The sequence below is a fragment of the Prionailurus bengalensis genome, chromosome B3 (genome assembly GCF_016509475.1).
Source record: "Prionailurus bengalensis isolate Pbe53 chromosome B3, Fcat_Pben_1.1_paternal_pri, whole genome shotgun sequence".
Classification (NCBI taxonomy): domain Eukaryota; kingdom Metazoa; phylum Chordata; class Mammalia; order Carnivora; family Felidae; genus Prionailurus; species Prionailurus bengalensis.
Genome location: NC_057355.1, coordinates 106,095,948 through 106,113,151, shown reverse-complemented (window position 1 = coordinate 106,113,151; position 17,204 = coordinate 106,095,948). Strand labels below are relative to the sequence as shown.

At 34.6% G+C, this 17,204-nt stretch overlaps 1 protein-coding gene across 5 annotated transcripts in view; it reads right to left on the bottom strand.

The window, feature by feature from the left end:
• The window catches only part of KIAA0586 (KIAA0586 ortholog), a 112,874-nt gene that overhangs the window by 57,883 nt on the left and 37,787 nt on the right, over nt 1-17,204 (bottom strand). For all 5 annotated transcript variants that reach the window (XM_043556262.1, XM_043556258.1, XM_043556260.1 and 2 more), the window contains exons 17-22: nt 15,703-15,810; nt 14,452-14,532; nt 9,928-10,121; nt 8,367-8,485; nt 4,101-4,300; nt 32-191 (exon numbers count right to left, since the gene is read on the bottom strand). In XM_043556262.1, the coding sequence (XP_043412197.1) occupies nt 32-191; nt 4,101-4,300; nt 8,367-8,485; nt 9,928-10,121; nt 14,452-14,532; nt 15,703-15,810 (862 nt within the window). The remainder of the gene's footprint in view (nt 1-31; nt 192-4,100; nt 4,301-8,366; nt 8,486-9,927; nt 10,122-14,451; nt 14,533-15,702; nt 15,811-17,204) is intronic.

Sequence of the window (17,204 nt, the reverse complement as noted above, 5' to 3'; positions counted from 1 at the left end):
TAAAACTAAGTTATAGAAATAAGGTTTCTACCTTTTTCAGCAAATATTTCTTTCACAGGAATAGCTAAATCATGATCTGAATCATAGGGAGAAGAATCTGGAGTTTTTACCAACACACTCTCCTTAGGAGGTGATGAAGGTGAACGAGGAGGAGTTGGTTGTGGGGTAGGCACTGGGGTACACATTCTTGCCTAAAATAAAACAAGACAAATGGTGCTTATAATCACCCATATAAAGGTAATGTAAAACAATGAAATAAGCTCATTTAGAGATTTAACAGAATTTAAATGGAGGGGAAGAAATGGAGCCCTAACTTCCCTGGCTCTTGAACTTCCTCTAGCTGCTAAGTTTCAAGACTAGCCTGCAGAAAGCCTCAGGCCATTAAAATAGCTCTGACTCTGAAGTAGGCCTCAAAGAAATCAGAAGCTCGCTCTTCTAATATTGATAGGAAGACACAGCTGAATATACAGCTGAAGATCAAATGCAAACACAAGCTGGGTAGGCCATGTAACAGAAAGGAAGCATTTTAACTGACAAGATATCAAGAGAAGCTTTTTAGCACAAAAGATCACAGCCTGTAAAAAGCAATGGAAGGATAAAAAAAAAGTAGGGGGGTTGAAATGAAGACAATATGGAGATAGAAATACTGGGGAAGAAAAAAGTAAACACTTTAAAATTGATTTGTTAAATGTGTAATCATTCAAATGGGTCAGAATTCAAAAAGGTACACAAGAAAGATAATGAGTATTAAATCTCCTTTCCTAGCCATGTCCCGTCCACCTAGTTCCCTTCCCCTGAGTCATCCAACATAATCTTGACTTAAATCATGTCTACAGATTATCGACAGAACAATTTCCTAAAAGTGGGACTGCTGTTTAAAGGGTTAACTGCATTTTTTATTTGAATACATATTGCCAAATTTCCCTCTACAGGGTTATGTTATTGTACACTAATCACAAGAAGATATGAGAATTCCCATTTCCTCAAAGTTTTCTACACAATGGCATTATCAAACTTTTAGAGTTTTACCAATCTAATCAGTAAAAATGAGGTTTCAGTGATTTTTTTCTTATTACCAATGATATTGACCACCTTTTTATATGTATATGGGCCATTTGTATTTCTTTTCTGTGTGTGAACTATCTAGACATGTCTTTTACCTATTTTTTAATACACTGTCTTTTTCTCCTCGTTCTAAAACATCCTTATATAGGAGGGTAATTAGCCTTTATTCTGTACTCTGAGTTGAAAATTGATATACAATTTAGAAACCATGAAGTGTATTAAAAATTCTACAGCACTGCTGGGGCGCCTGGGTGGCGTGGTCGGTTAAGCGTCCGACTTCAGCCAGGTCACCATCTCACCGTCCGTGAGTTCGAGCCCCGCGTCGGGCTCTGGGCTGATGGCTCAGAGCCTGGAGCCTGTTTCCGATTCTGTGTCTCCCTCTCTCTCTGCCCCTCCCCCGTTCATGCTCTGTCTCTCTCTGTCCCAAAAATAAAACGTTGAAAAAAAAAAAAAAATTAAAAAAAAAATTCTACAGCACTGCTTAATAATTAGCATATTCTCAACTCTTATTTTTAAATGAAAGAAATACACTGTTTTTTTTTTTCTTCTTGGCTGCATAAAACTACAGCAACAAATGCACTGTTTTCATATATAATGCCACTTGACCATCATCATGAGAGGATCTGAAGGTATTCTACTAGTATTAGTAATGGATAATGATGATAAACAGTTATTGAGTACCAAATTCTAGACACAAGATTAAGCTATTTTCATTCATCATCTCACTATATCTTCCACAAAATCTTGGCTAAAAAGATAATAGTATGATAAAGATACAAGTCTCTCCAAATAAAACCAATCAAAACTGGATCAATTCCCATAAAAATACCAACAAAATCTTTTAAAAGCTAAATTTTAATGTATATTTGGAAGATCAAAAGGCCAAGAAAAGCCATGACAATTCTGAAGATAATGAACAATATGGCAGTGGTGGAAGGGAGCCTGCCCTCCTAGATAGTAAAAAGATTTCTGATAAAGTCTTGGTCATTTGAACTCTATGCATTTTCTTTATTATACTTGAGACTAAAGTAACAGAGCTGAGGGTTCAAATTCAGATCTTCCCAGTGCCAAAGTCCATGCTCTTAACAACTGTATATACTGCCTATTTATACTGATTTTTCTACATTTTCTCATTCAATCACCCTCATGAGAGTATATGCAGCATACGGGCAGAAAGCAAACCAGTGTAATTAGTACAGAGAAAACCATAACCCCAACAACATCTGCACTGCTTGCATTACCAATGAACTAAGAAAGCGCAAACCCAAAGTATGTACCTAATCTCGTGCATAATCACATCACATCAATTACATTATACCATCTCCATAAAATTCAAATATGTAACTTTATGCTGTTTTTTTCAAGTTTATTTTAAGAGAGAGAGAGCATGTGCATGTGTGTATGCAGGGGAGAGGCAGAGAAAGAAGGAAAGAAAGAGAATCTCAAGCAGGCTTTGCACTGTCAGTACAGAGCCCGACTCAAGGCTTGAACTCCCAAACCACAGATCGTGACCTGAGCCGAAATCAAGAGTCAGACACTTAATTGACTGAGCCACCCAGGCGCCCCTGTAACTTCATGTTTATACCTCAAATGACTTAGTTTAAATGTTTCACCTATATAAAATGATGCCCTCATGATCTATGAAATCAGAAGTGACTACAAAGTTTTAAACAGCTGATAGTAGTATAGAGTCCATATATATATAACATGTATAATTCCATGTTGCTATAATAGATTAGAAACTAACACAGTATGGCTGATGAAACAAACAACAACAAAAGAACATAAACTATATTTTATTTTAAAGATTAAAAATATCAGTTTATATAATAACCAAAAGCAACATGTGACCATTGGCTATATCTTGAATCAAAAAAAAAAAAAAATCCTGGGGCGCCTGGGTGGGGCAGTCGGTTAAGCGTCTGACTTCAGCCAGGTCACGATCTCGCGGTCCGTGAGTTCAAGCCCCGCGTCAGGCTCTGGGCTGATGGCTCAGAGCCTGGAGCCTGTTTCCGATTCTGTGTCTCCCTCTCTCTCTGCCCCTCCCCCATTCATGCTCTGTCTCTCTCTGTCCCAAAAATAAATAAATGTTGAAAAAAAAAATTAAAAAAAAAATCCTATAAAGGTTATTTTGGAACAATAGGGAGATTTGAATATGGACTCTAAATTACATAGTATTAACATTCAATGTTAAATTTCTTCAGGAGTATGATGATGGCATTTTGATTATGTAATAAAGTATCTTCTTTTTGAGATATTGCTGATGATCAGAAGTAAAGTGTCATGATACCTGCAACTTTCAAATGATTTTTAAAGAGTATGTAACATATGAAGATAGATAAAACATGTGAAAAAGTTATCAATCGGGAGCTCTTGGGTGGCTCAGTCGGTTAAGCGTCCAACACTTGATTTCAGCTCAGGTCATGATCTCATGGTTTGTGCGTTTGAGCCCCACATCTGTGCTGTCAGTACAGAGCCTGCTTGGGATTCTCTTTCTCTGCCCCTCCTCGGCTTGCTCTCTTTCTCTCAAAATAAAAAAAAGTTATCAACTGGTAACTACTAGGTAGAAAGTATACAGATTTTCATTGTATCATACTTTCAACTTTTCTATAGATTTAAAAGTTTTTAAAATAAAATGCTGGGGAAAATATTACTATAATACCATAGCAACAACAAAAAATCAATCTCCACCACAAACTATAATCTTATTACAACACCTAATTTACAATTTGTCCACAGTATTTTTTTTAATGTTTATTTACTTACTTATTTTTGAGAGAGAGAGCGTGAGCGAGCAAGCAGGGGAGGGGGAGAGAAAGAGGGAGACAGAGAATCCCAAGCAGGCTTTGTGCTGTCAGTGCAGAGCCCAACACAGGGCTCGAAGTCACGAACCATGAGATCACAACCTGAGCTGAAATCAAGAGTCAAGATCCTCAACCGACTGAGCCACACAGGCACTCCCATCTTACTGGTTTTTAAGAGATGTATCAAAAATTCCCCAGGACTCCAAGTCATGAAAGGAAAGTCACTCCTACCGGCAAGTATGTGTTGCTTGTTGAAACATCTCCAGAAACACTTGGGGCAGCAGGCCCTTGCTTTTTTGCTTCTCTATCACCCAGCATGACAGCAATGGTCTCAGCAAGAGCTTCGTTCACAAAATGGCTAATCATGTCTGAATTCACAGGAACCCCAGCATCAACAAAAAGCTGGAGGACACCATTGCTTGTTCCTTCCACTAAAAAAAAAAAAAAAAAGAAAAAGAATTTCAAAATAAGCATGTAAGAAACATACCTGCAATCCAAATCTTAATTCTTAAAATTTTAGAGATGCACACTGGGTGTTATATATAAGTGATGAATTCTACTTCTGAAACCAATATTATACTGTATGTTAACTAAAATTTAAATTAAAAAAAATTTAGAGATACAAACATCTGTGTTTAAGGGGGTAGGAGGAAGAATAAAAATGAAAATACAAAATTATTTATTACAAAAGAGAATAAGATGACAACTTACATAATGAACATCCTTTCTAAACAAATCAAAAGAGTGAGGAAAACACCCAGGTGAAAACTTTACTCACATGGCCTCTTCCCTACCACTTCAGAATTTAGTGATGGAAAGGATTTGCAGTCACTTAAATGTTCTCATCTGAAAACAACTCACATTTATTTCCAAGAGTAGGGTAACAGGAAACCCTATGACAGATCTTGGCCAAAATACAAAGACACAATGACTTTGGGGGATTTTAGAGAAACAGTAGCTGCTTTATAAATATGAAAACAAACCTTCCTTCTTTATAGTTTCAGATACATCAGTTACCAGCACTACAGACTAAACCTACTCAAACTTGTATAGTGGTTTACATGCTTGATATCAGAAGCTATATAGGTAGGTATATTAATATTCCAAATAGGTAATACTTTTCATTTGTAAAAATGTTCATAAAATGCAGTAAAAAACTTCCTTAACAGACTTTACTAGATTTAAAGTGGGTATATTTCTAAAGCTCTGTGTAGAGAACATGTAAACAATGATCTATACAATTTGATGGAGATGTCATCTCTCCAAAGAGAACTTCTTAATTAGTACAACTAAGGCAGCAATATCCAGAATTCCCTAAAAAGTGAGTACAGGTGTTTTAGGATCATTTGTTGAGGGATAAGTAACAGCAATTTACTCTATAGTTACCATATTAAAGATTATCAAATTTCAAATTTATATTTGACAGTATATGTAGATATATCTTTTCAGTTCTCATAATTTATTGTTTTAGCATGACCAGAAATCAGAACATCTCTGTTATAAAAGCCAAAAGCCCTACCCAGACGAAGGCAAAACAAAAACAAACACACATGCTTTTAAATAGAAGACAGTAGGATCTAAAAATCCAGTTTGGAAATTTTAAGATTTTCATCCAGGAAAACAAATTTCCTGGATAACTTTGTTGGTCATTTCTTTCTTCCTTCCAACAAGTGATGAAAGAAAACCTGGGGTGGTAGCAGTGGAGGAAGCATTCAAATTATACTAAACAGGAATAATTAGCCAAATGCAACAATCAGTTGTGTGGAGTGAAGTTAGAAAATTCTGTATTAATGTAAACAGAAACAAAGAGCGGGTCGGGTTAGAAAAATGAGATACATTTGGGATACGTCAAGTTTGAGATGCCAGTGGAGCATCAAGTAGAATATTCATCAACAAACCAAACTGCAAGCTCACAGCCTAGATGTGTGCCTTAGGAGTCATCAACTGACCAAGGGTAACAAATGGCAAAAAGAGACTGAAAAAAAAAAAAAAAAACAGAAAAGAAAGAAGACACAGCACAGAAACTTAGGGAAAATTTTTATTCAAGTAACAGGAAGAAAAAGATGAGGAATAAAGTCCTAGAGAAATTAAAAAGGTGGGAGGAACAAGAACAGAATAGATTCTAAGAAACCAAAACGAGGAGGACATTTTAAGAATTAGAGGCGGTCGAGAGTGCTCATGCTAGAGCCACGTAGGAAGATAAGAATTTGGAAAAAAGGTTATTCTTAACAATCAAATTCTGTGAGAGAGGAGTTTCATTAGGGGAAGGGCAGAAAGCTCTGTAAGGACTAAAGACAAAGTGGCAGTGAGAAAGTAAAAGCTGTAAATATGGACTCAAGTCTAGGGTTTAGGCAGTTAAAAGATAGTCTAGTCTATGGAGGAAGAAAAGTAGGTAATTCTGGATGGGAGAGAAGAGGGAAAAAAAGAGGTAATAATACATAGGAATGTTTAAAAAAGAAGAACAACAAAGTTGGAGAATTTACACAATCCAATTTCAAGACTTGTTTTTAAATTACAATGGGCACTGTTGGGATGAGCACCGGGTGTTGTATGGAAACAAATTTGACAAGAAATTTCATATTAATAAAAAATAATAAATTACAATAATGTGTGTTATTGACATAAAAATAGACTTGCATATCAAGGGACAGAATAGAAAGCCTAGAAACAGATTCATACATATTTAGCCAACAGATTTTCAGCAAAAGTGTCAAGGCAATTCATCAGGGAAAGGATAATCTTTTCAACAAATAATGCTAGTAACATTAGACTTCCATATGCTGAAAAAAAAAATCTTTGTATATGGTATAAAGTAGGGATCAAAATTAACTCAAAATGTACCATAGAACTAAATGTATAGTCTGAAGCCATACATCTTCTGAAAGAAAAGATAGGAGAGAAAAGCTTACTGATCTTGAGAAAGATTCATAAGTAATACACCAAAAAAACCACAAACTATAAAAGGAAAGTTGATAAATTAAAATTCATCAAAATTAACCTTTTGGTTTTCAAAAGATAATGTTGAGAAAACAAAAAGGCAAGATAAACTAGGAGAACGTATTTGCAAAATATATCCAACAAAGGACTTGTATCGAGAACAAATAAAGAACTTCTACAACTCACTAACAGGAAGAACACAAAACTCAATTTAAAAATGGGCAAAAGATTTAAAAAGACATTTCACCCAAGTGAGTATAGACATGGCAAATAAGCACATGAAACAATGTACATCATCAGTCATTAGGGAAATGCGCATAAAAATCACAATGAGCTATCTCTACATACTTACAGAATGTCCATAATTAAAAACACTAACGAGACCCAGTGGTGGTGAGGATGTGGAGTGAGTGGAGCGCTGAAACACTGCTGGTTGGGAATGCAAACTAAAACACCCTCTCTAAAGACATTTAGTAGTTTCTTACAAAGTTAAACATCTATTTGCCATATGACCAAGGGAAATTAAAAGATGTATCTAAAAAATATGCTTGGAAATATCCACATCAGAGCTTTATTTATAATAGCCCCAAACTAAAAGACTACAAATTTCCATCAACTGGTAAACTGATTAACAAATTATGTTACAGCCATATAATGTAGTATTACTACATACATAAAATGTGATTGTCAAGCATGATGCTAAATAAGGGCAGACACAAAAGACAACCTACTGTATGTTAACATACATATAAAAATCTAGAAAAGGCAAAAATACAGAAGGCAGATCAGTGGTTGTTAGGGCCCAGGAGGCATGGAAAGGAGTTAGGAATGGACTATAAAGTGGCAATGAGGGAACTTTTTGGAATGATGTGTTTTTCTACATCATGATTATGTGGCTAATGTACAGTAGTGTTCTTTTATCAAAACTCATCAAACTGTACACTCAGAATTGGTGAATTTTATGGCAAGTAAACTATACCTCAAAAAAGCTGATAGAAAACGAGGCAGAAGATCAGGGGAAGAGGGGGAGGAGGAAAAGGAAGAAGAAGGAAGGGAAGAAGACAGAAGAAAAGGAAGAGGAAGGAGAATACGAAGAAGAGAATGATATGGGTTCCATAAAGAAAGAGGCTTGTTTATCCATTTAGTGAATACCTAAAGTCTTATTAGGTGTCAGTCAGAGGCTAGGCACTAAAGGAGAAACATCGGTAATCCTGAGTAATTAATAGTCTAGTAAGTGAGGCAGATATGTACACCAATCATAATCCAATCTGATAATTCCATAACAAAGATATATACAAAGTGCTATGGGAAATAACAGAGAGATTTGGGGTGGGAGGGATGGAGGGGTGGAACAATAATAATAATAATAATCTGAATGCTGCAGTATGAAATAAGGGGATGAGAGAACCTCCACTACAGAGAACAGGGAAGGGATTATTAGAAGGAAGAGCTTATCTTTTGTCAGCTGAAGACTACTTGACCTCTAAGATACATAAATCCACAACTTGAAGGTTTTATCCTTTAATAACAAAAAAATTTTAAAGATTCCATTTCACTTACCTATGTCAGAAGTCAATGGTTCACTTGCCTCACTGACTGAAGCACTGACATTAGCTACGGACTGTTGTTGGATTGGAAAGAGCCCAGAGATAATTCTTGACATTATTTCTTGTTCTACCCTGGGGGATAAAAGTTGAGGATTCCTAAATTTGATTGAAATGTATGAAGTGTTAGAAATACCACCCTTAAAAATAAACTTTACCCATGGACACTAACATTTACATATGAAAGTAGTGATTCTGAAAGTTGAATCTGGAGAGAAGAAATAAATCAAATATGTCTCCTAGCAAAATAAACCACATGAAACAGAATCTCCATGTGGGAGATAGCTTTAAATTTGATTTAATGAACTTTCAGATTACTCTAATGAAAAGTTTAACAGACCTCCTAAAGTCATAATAAAGTTTAGGTCAAGAATTATCTGACATATCCTGTACCTAAAATGTTAGGTTCCCTACTTGGAAAGCACCCATATAAAACCACACAAGATAAGAATTAGAAAAGAAGTCCAGCTGCCCCCTCTTCAAAGAAATAAATATATAGACTGTGATACAGGTCATTTTCCTCTTTAAAAGTTAAGATAATTTATTTCCAAGATCACTTTTAGGAAGTAGAGAAAGAAGAGGAGGAAAAAGAAGGGGAACACAAGGATACTGCTTCTGTACATTTCTTTAGAGCAGCCAAGAGGCTGATATAAACTATTATTAAAGAAGTAATAGATATTCATTGTAGATAAATTAGAATATATGTAAAAGTTAAAAATAGATAAGGCTCACACATAATCTCAGATTCAGGGACAAACACAACTAACAATTTGGCATACTGTTTTTCAAATTTTTTCCTATGCACATTTATTTTTGAGGGAAGTCTTGTAATTATTAATATCTTTCAACATCACTAAATATTCTTGATTAATATCTTTCAATTTCATTAAATATTCTTCTAAATTTAATCTTGATAGCTATTACTATTCAGGTGTTTATTCCATAACTTCTTTAAGGTTTCTCACAGGTAAAAACAGGATAAAAATAGAGTTCCTAAGTTTACAGAAGTAACAAGCAGAATAATGCCTTGTTTATAGTAAACACTGTAGGTGCTAAGTAGTGTATGGTCTAGTAGCAGAACCATAATTATATCCTTAGGATAAATTTCTGGCAGTGAATCACTGGATTAAAGAATATGTACAGAGGCACCTGGCTCATTTGGTGGAGCATGTAACTCTTAATCTTGGGGCTGTAAATTGGAGCCCACACTGAGTATAAAGATTATACTTTTTAAAAAATCTTAAAAAAGAAAAAAGAATATGTACATGTTGAAGGCTTTTGTTACTTAACAATAGCCTCTTTTGCCATAGTAGAAAGCCAAAACATAAATATTCAAGAAAAGAAACAATACCTTCAACAACTAGTTAAAACCCTCACATCACATCAAAGAGTTTACAGTAACTGTAGCAAAGGAAAGTTTAATAAACAAAAGAAAACAAGGAAGATTTCCAGCCAAAACTTAATACTTTATATTTCCTACTACGATTCTGTTTACACCAACACTACTGTAAACTCACCACTGAATTAAGCTATTTTCCAATGTTTCTTTTCTCTGAATTACTTTATCCAGAATATCAGTAGTGGGCTGAACAGTAGAAACAACTGGCGGAAAAGGAGGACCATTATATTTTGTAGAAACAACTTTAACACTCCTGTTAAACTCCAGAATTGGTTCAGAGTATTCTGGAATTTCATCGGGTTTTTCCTCTTCCTGGTAATAATAATAATAAAAATAAAACCTGTAATATTTCTGTATCTGTTTAACATGTACTGGTGACAAGTACAGACAGGGAACTTAGGTCAGTGAATTAACCAGCACTTCTACATTAATCAACCGCATTTCTAATTAGGTGGTATCATATTATTTATGATATATACACATTTGTCATACAGATCAAATTGAAGACCCTTAGTTATTCAATTATTTTAAAACCGAATGTTCATTTTAAGCAGTCATAAAACAAATTAGATAACATGGTTATTCCTGCATAAAACACTTCAAAATTTCCCTCTAGAAATTTATTAATTTATTATCATAATAAAACTGATGTTTCCAAATATAACTGCTTCTTCTTTCTGAAACTAAAATTTACATTTACATATGTAGGTAGGTTATCTTACACATTATTTGTACCATCACATCATGATCAAAGGACTCACTTCTGAAATTTTTAAAATTTTCATTATGAAAATATCATATATGCTTAAAAGTACACAAAATAGTGCTTGTACACTGTATCTGTTATGTATAAATTACACATATCCCATTTATCTGTTCCCCAGCTTTAACAATTATCAACTCAGCTAAATTGTGTGATCTATACTCTCCATCTTCTTTACCCTTCACATAAAATTTTGAAATAAATCATAGATATCATTTTACCTGTAAATAATTTAATATGAGTATCAAAAAAATTAGGACTCTTTAAAAATTCTAACTAGGGGCGCCTAGATGGCTCAGTCGGTTAAGCATCCAACTTAGGCTCAGGTCACGATCTCACAGCTTATGGATTCTATCCCCGTGTCGATATTAAAAAAAATTTTTTTTAAAGAATATTAAGAGACCTGCAATGTATTAAAGTTTTTTGTTCCCTGGTATGTCTTCTCATGTGAACACCGCATGAGTGTTTCAAAGACAAGAATCTTATTTATCTTTATATGTCTAAGGCCTAGCAAAGACATTTGACAACTATTTTTTTCAATGTACAAGTTAAAGGAATAGTTTTAGAAATAGCAAATGGTTTGGAGTTCAAAGACAAGTGTCCCTACCTCGGCTTTGCCACTTAGTAGTTGTGGGCTTCATTTCCTGATGGAGGATATTTATTAAGTTACAATCTTTATTTAGTTATTTTGTTTGTTTATTTTTTAATGTTTATTTTATTTTTGAGAAAGAAAGCACGAGTGGGGGAGCGGCAGAGAGAGGGAAACACAGAACCCAAAGCAGCTCCAGGCTCTGAGCTGTCAGCACAGAGCCCAAGGTGGGGCTCCAACCCAACTTGGATCAGCTGTCCAAAGATAAGGCTGGGAAACTAACACAGATCATCCAGCAGAAGGACGTGTAGATACAAGCTCTTCACGCAAGAATTCTAGCATTGGCTTAACCAACTGAGCCACCCAGATGCCCCATGATCTCTTAATATTCTAAAACAGGGTTTGATTTAATGATGAACAAAACTGGCCTTAGTTCTGAAAGTTCTGAAAGAAATATGAACAAATGTCCTTAAATTCTATTGACATATTATTATTCAAGCAGGTTCTATGATCTTTTCCCATCCATCATAGTTCACTTCCTCCTATTTTTCCCTTTCTCCTATTTTACCCTTTCTATCATTTCTATAACTCTTCCTGTTATACGGGCTCTTCTCTTGGATTTTAGACCCCTCACAACTTTTTCCCTCAATATGAACTAACTGGTGACCTTGCCAATAATCCAGAAATCAAACAGATAAATGTAACAGAATAAAGAAAGGACAGATTGGAGGGAGGGAAGCCAAAGGAAATGGAATGGAGGAAGAAAACAGGAAGCAGGAGAGATGAGATATAGATGGGAAATAGCTGGTAATCATTAAGTTTCCTGGAGGCAGCTAGGTGATCTAGATGAAGAGAACACTGTACTATCCAATAATAACCATAATTTTAAAGTAACATATATTTATCTAAAAAGTAAAGTGAAGTTTCTCAAAGCACTGTAACATAATATTGATGGTCAAAATATACTCAAACCATCAGGAACACGGCAAGGATGTGTCCTCTCACCAGTCCTTTTCAACATTGTACTAAGTCCTTGCTAACACAAATAGACAATAAAAGGAAATAAAAGGTATTGGGAAGGAAGAAATAAAACGATCTTTGTTTGCAAAGGAAATGATTGTCTATGCAGACATTCTATTGTCTACATAGACATGTCTATATAGATTAATCTATTTAAGAACTAGAAGAAAAAACAACTCCTGGAACTAATTATTGATTATAACAAGTTTGCAGGATACAAGGTCAACATAAAAATATCAATCATTGTCCTATATGCCAACAATGAACAAGTGGAATCTGAAATTAAAAACAAATACCATTTACATAAGCATCCAAAAAAAAAAAAAAAAAGAAATACTTTAGAATAAATCTAACAAAACATGTACAAGAACTATTTGAGGGAAAGTACAAAATTCTAATGAAGGAAATCAAAGAAGAACTAAATCAATAAAGAGATATTATACTATGTTCTTAGATAGGAAGACTCAATATTGTCAGGATGTCAGTTATTCCCAACTTGATCTATATACTCAAAGCAATGCCAATAAAAATCTCAACAAGTTATTATGTGGTTATCAACTGACTCCAAAATTTATATGGAGGGGCAATAGAACTAGAATAGCCAACACAATATTGAAGGAGAAGAATAAAGTTGGAGGACTGACACTATTCAACTTTAAGATTTACTATAAATCAATAGTAATCAGGACAGTGTGGTATTGATGAAAGAACAGTCAAAGAAAAGAATGGAACAGAATAGAGAGCCCCAAAATAGAACCACATAAGTACAGTCAGCCGATCTTTGACAAAGGAGCAAAGGCAATACAATGGAGCAAGGATAGTCTTTTCAACAAATAATACTGAACAACTGGACACCTACAGGGAAAAAAAATGAATATAGACACAGACTTTATACCTTCCACAAAAATTAACTCAAAATGGATCCTAGACTAATTGTAAAACACAAAACTATAAAAGTCCTAGAAGAGAACATAGGAGAAAAATGAGATAACTGCGGGTATAGCAATGACTTTTTAGATATGCCACCAAAAGGATGATCCATGAAAGAAAAAATCAGCTGGACTTCATTCAAATTAAAAACTTCTGCTCTGTGAAAGACAACATCAAGAGAATAAGAAGACAAACTGCAAACTAGGAGAAAATATTTGCCAAAGGACAAATCTGATAAAGAACTCTTATTCAAAATATACAAAGAACTCTTAAAACTCAACAATAAGAAAACAACCCAATTTTGAAAATAGCACTCATCAAAGAAGATATGCAGATGGCAAATAAGCATATGAAAAGGTGCTCCACATCATATGTCATCAGAGAATACAACTTAAAACCACAATGAAATACCACTACATAAAATCTGGCCAAAATCCAGAATACTGACAGCATCAAATGCTGACAAGGATGTGCAGGTGCTGGTACAGGAAAATGGTACAGCTACTTTGGCAAACAGTTTAGTGGCTTCTTATAAATCTGAACATACTTTTACCATACAATCCAGCAATCATCCTCCCTAATATTTACCCAAAGGAGTTGAAAACTTATGTCCACACAAAAATCTGCACACAGATGTTTACAGCAGCTTTATGCATAACTGCCAAAACTTAGAAGCAACCAAGATGTCCTTTAGTAGGTGAATAGGTAAATAAATGTGATACATACAAACAATGGAATATTATTCAAAACTAAAAAGAAATAAGCTACTAAGTCATGAAAACATGGAGGAAGCTTACATGCATATTACCAAGTAAAAGAGGACAATCTAAAAAGGCTACACACCATATGATCCTAAGTATATGATATTCTGGGAAAGGCAAAACTATGGAGACAATAAAAGATCAGTGGTTGCCAAGGATTGGACATGAGTCAGGAAGGAAGGAACAGGTAGAACACAAAGGATTTTAGGGCAGTGAAAATACTCTGTATGATACTATAATGACAGATACATTTGTTCAAGCCCATGAATATACAAACATCATCAAGAGTAAACTCTAGGGTAAACTATGGACTTTAAGTGATTAAGATGTGTCAATGTAGGTTCATCAATTTTAACAAATGTTCCACTCTAGTGGGGGATGTTAATAGCAGGGGAGTCTATGCACGTGTGGGGGTAGAAGGTATATGGGAAATCTCTGTACTTCCCTCTTATTTTTGCAGTTTTAGTGAACCTAAAACTGCCCTAAAAAATAATAATAATAAAGCCTTTAAAGAAAAGATAATCATGTAAAAGAATGCTGGTAGAAAAATAATTTCTTATGGTTTCTAAGCTTTGTTACCTGTATGATATCAATTACTTCATCAAAGTTCGTTCCTGGAAACTTCACCTCTTCTTCATCTACCTTCATAAATTCTGAATTCTAAGAAAACATTTTTGAAAAGATTTTGTTGTGCTTAATATCTTTTTAATTCATGTATAATTTATCATATTTCTACCCACAACATAAACTTGTCATTTCATGGTCCTATTTTTAAATTTTAATGTCCTGTTTAGAATTGATTTCATTAAGTAAATGAAATTCAAGATAGTCCTCAAGCCATCAAGTTTCATCTCAATAGCTATCAAAAATTAAATATAAGTTTCTGTCAATGACTCCACCAACAATGCAATTTAAGTCAATTGATAAAGTTGATAGGATTGTAATTTCTCTCCTAGAGTTAAACAAAGTGTTTATATGTTAGATATATAAGTACACATATATACATATTCACAAAAAGACAGATACAGAATCAAATAAATTAGATAGTTATTTTACAAATTTAGCCTCTAGGCTTCACTTGATATAATCCAGTCCCCAAAACCATATTAGCTCCTTCCTGAGAGCAGAATGATAAACAGTCCAAAAAATTATTTGTAATCATATGTTTTAATAAACATCTGGTGAAAAAAATCACTGATGAAAAAATTCAATTAGGCATAATTGCCATTTAGGGTCAGTTCTACTTTACTATTTCGGATCATGAAAAATTGTTGGCGTTCTCCCTCTCCTTAAAATTGCATCCTTGATGACATTTGCTTACAATAGACGAAAGCTGGGGGAAATTACAGTATTATTTCACTGTATAGTAAAGTTAGAGCTTCATTATTCAATAGCAAATAAATACTAGGGAGAAATGCCAATTTTTGCATTGTATCAATACTATATTGAAAAAGCAACATCCCAAATCATGAACTCCAAACGTGACTATGAATTCACATTCAGGAACCTATAATTTAATTCCTTGTTTAAATCAAGTTTCTTCTCCAAAGAGATAGAAATCCTCTATTCATATATGAGAGTCTTACAACTTAAGTTACACATAAAAAGTTACACTAAGGATTATCACTTTCACAGTGTTTATAAACACAAGGATCTTAAAACCAACTTCCTTTTTCAAGTTCATCAGCAATTCCAGATTAATTTTGAATCCTTTCCTTAAAACCGAAATTATTATAATAGATTATAATTATAATGGGAGACTTTTCATGGAATAATATTAAACTCCATAGTCAGATATTACTCAAAACTATAAGATAAATTTCTGAATACCTGTATCCAGGTTTTCAGAGGAGGACGTGCTTCTTTGGGACTAGTCAGAGATGAGTCGACATCAGCACTACCATTCGAAATGCTATCAATATCCACATTGGGTAACACCTGAAACGGAACATAACATCCAGTTTATCATTTTGACTCAAATATTTGTCAATCTATACATTAATAACATACACTTTTTATTGTGAAGTCAATGCATGACAAATTTTTTGAGTTATGAAAGCATATTTTACAAAATTTAGAAAATAAAGGGGAACACACAAAATCCTACTATCTTTATTTTTTTAATGTTTATTCTTGAGAGAGAGAGAGAGCAAGCAGGAAAGGGGCAGAGAGAGAGGGAAACAGAGAATCCCAAGCAGGCTCCATGCTGTCAGCGCAGAGCTTGACATGGGGCTTGGACTCATGAACTGTATGTAAGATTACGACCTGAGCTGAAATCAAGAGTCAGATGTTTAACCGACTGAGCCACCCAGGCACCTTCAAAATCCTAACACCTTAAATTATTTTCACTCTTCCTTTTATCTTTTTACTATGTACTCATGTATGGCTAAAATCTAACACAGTTTCATTTCTTTTTTTTTTTTTAATGTTTGTTTATTTTTGAGAGAGAGGGAAAGAGCACAAGCAGGGGAGGGGCAGAGAGAGAGGGGGACAGAGGATCTGAAGCCGGCTCTGTGCTGACAGCAGAAAGCCCAATGCAGAGCTCAAATTCATGAACTGTGAAATAATGACCTGAGCCAAAAGTTGGACGCTTAACCAACTGAGCCATCCAGGTGTCCCCAAAATAATTACATTTCTGATTTCTCATTGTAATTAAAATCATAAGCACCTTTCTTGATTCCGTAGAATCTTCATAATTATATATTTTTTAAGTTCATTTATTTATTTTTGAGAGAGAAAGAGACTGCAAGCACAAGTTGGGGTGGGACTGAGAGAGAGGGAGAGAGACAATCCCAAGCAGGCTCTGCACTGTTAGTGCAGAGCCCATTGTGGGGCTCAAAACCACAAACTGTGAGATGATGACCTGAGCTAAAATCAAGAGTTGGACACTTAACTGACTGAGCCACCCAGCTCATAATTATATTTTAAATAACTGTGTATTTCAACAAATATACATGCCTTAATTATTTAACCACTTTTCTGTTGGCAAACATTTAAGATATTACTAGTATTTCCACTATTATACATATCACCATAAAAAACTTCTTCATACATACAGGGTTTTTTTACCCCTAAACTTTGAATTATTTCATTATGCTAGATAGACAGAGACTAGATTAAATTCCAAAGTCACTGACCATAAATATTTAAAAGTCTTGGTAATTAATGCCAAAATGCAACCCAAACAAGTTCTATTTAATGTCATCAAAAACAGGGGTGCCTGGGTGGCTCAGTTGGTTAAGCATCCGAGATGGCTCAGGTCTTGGCTCAAGTCATGATCTCATGGTTCGTGAGTTTGAGCCCTGCCTGGGGCTCTCTGCTGACAGCTTGAA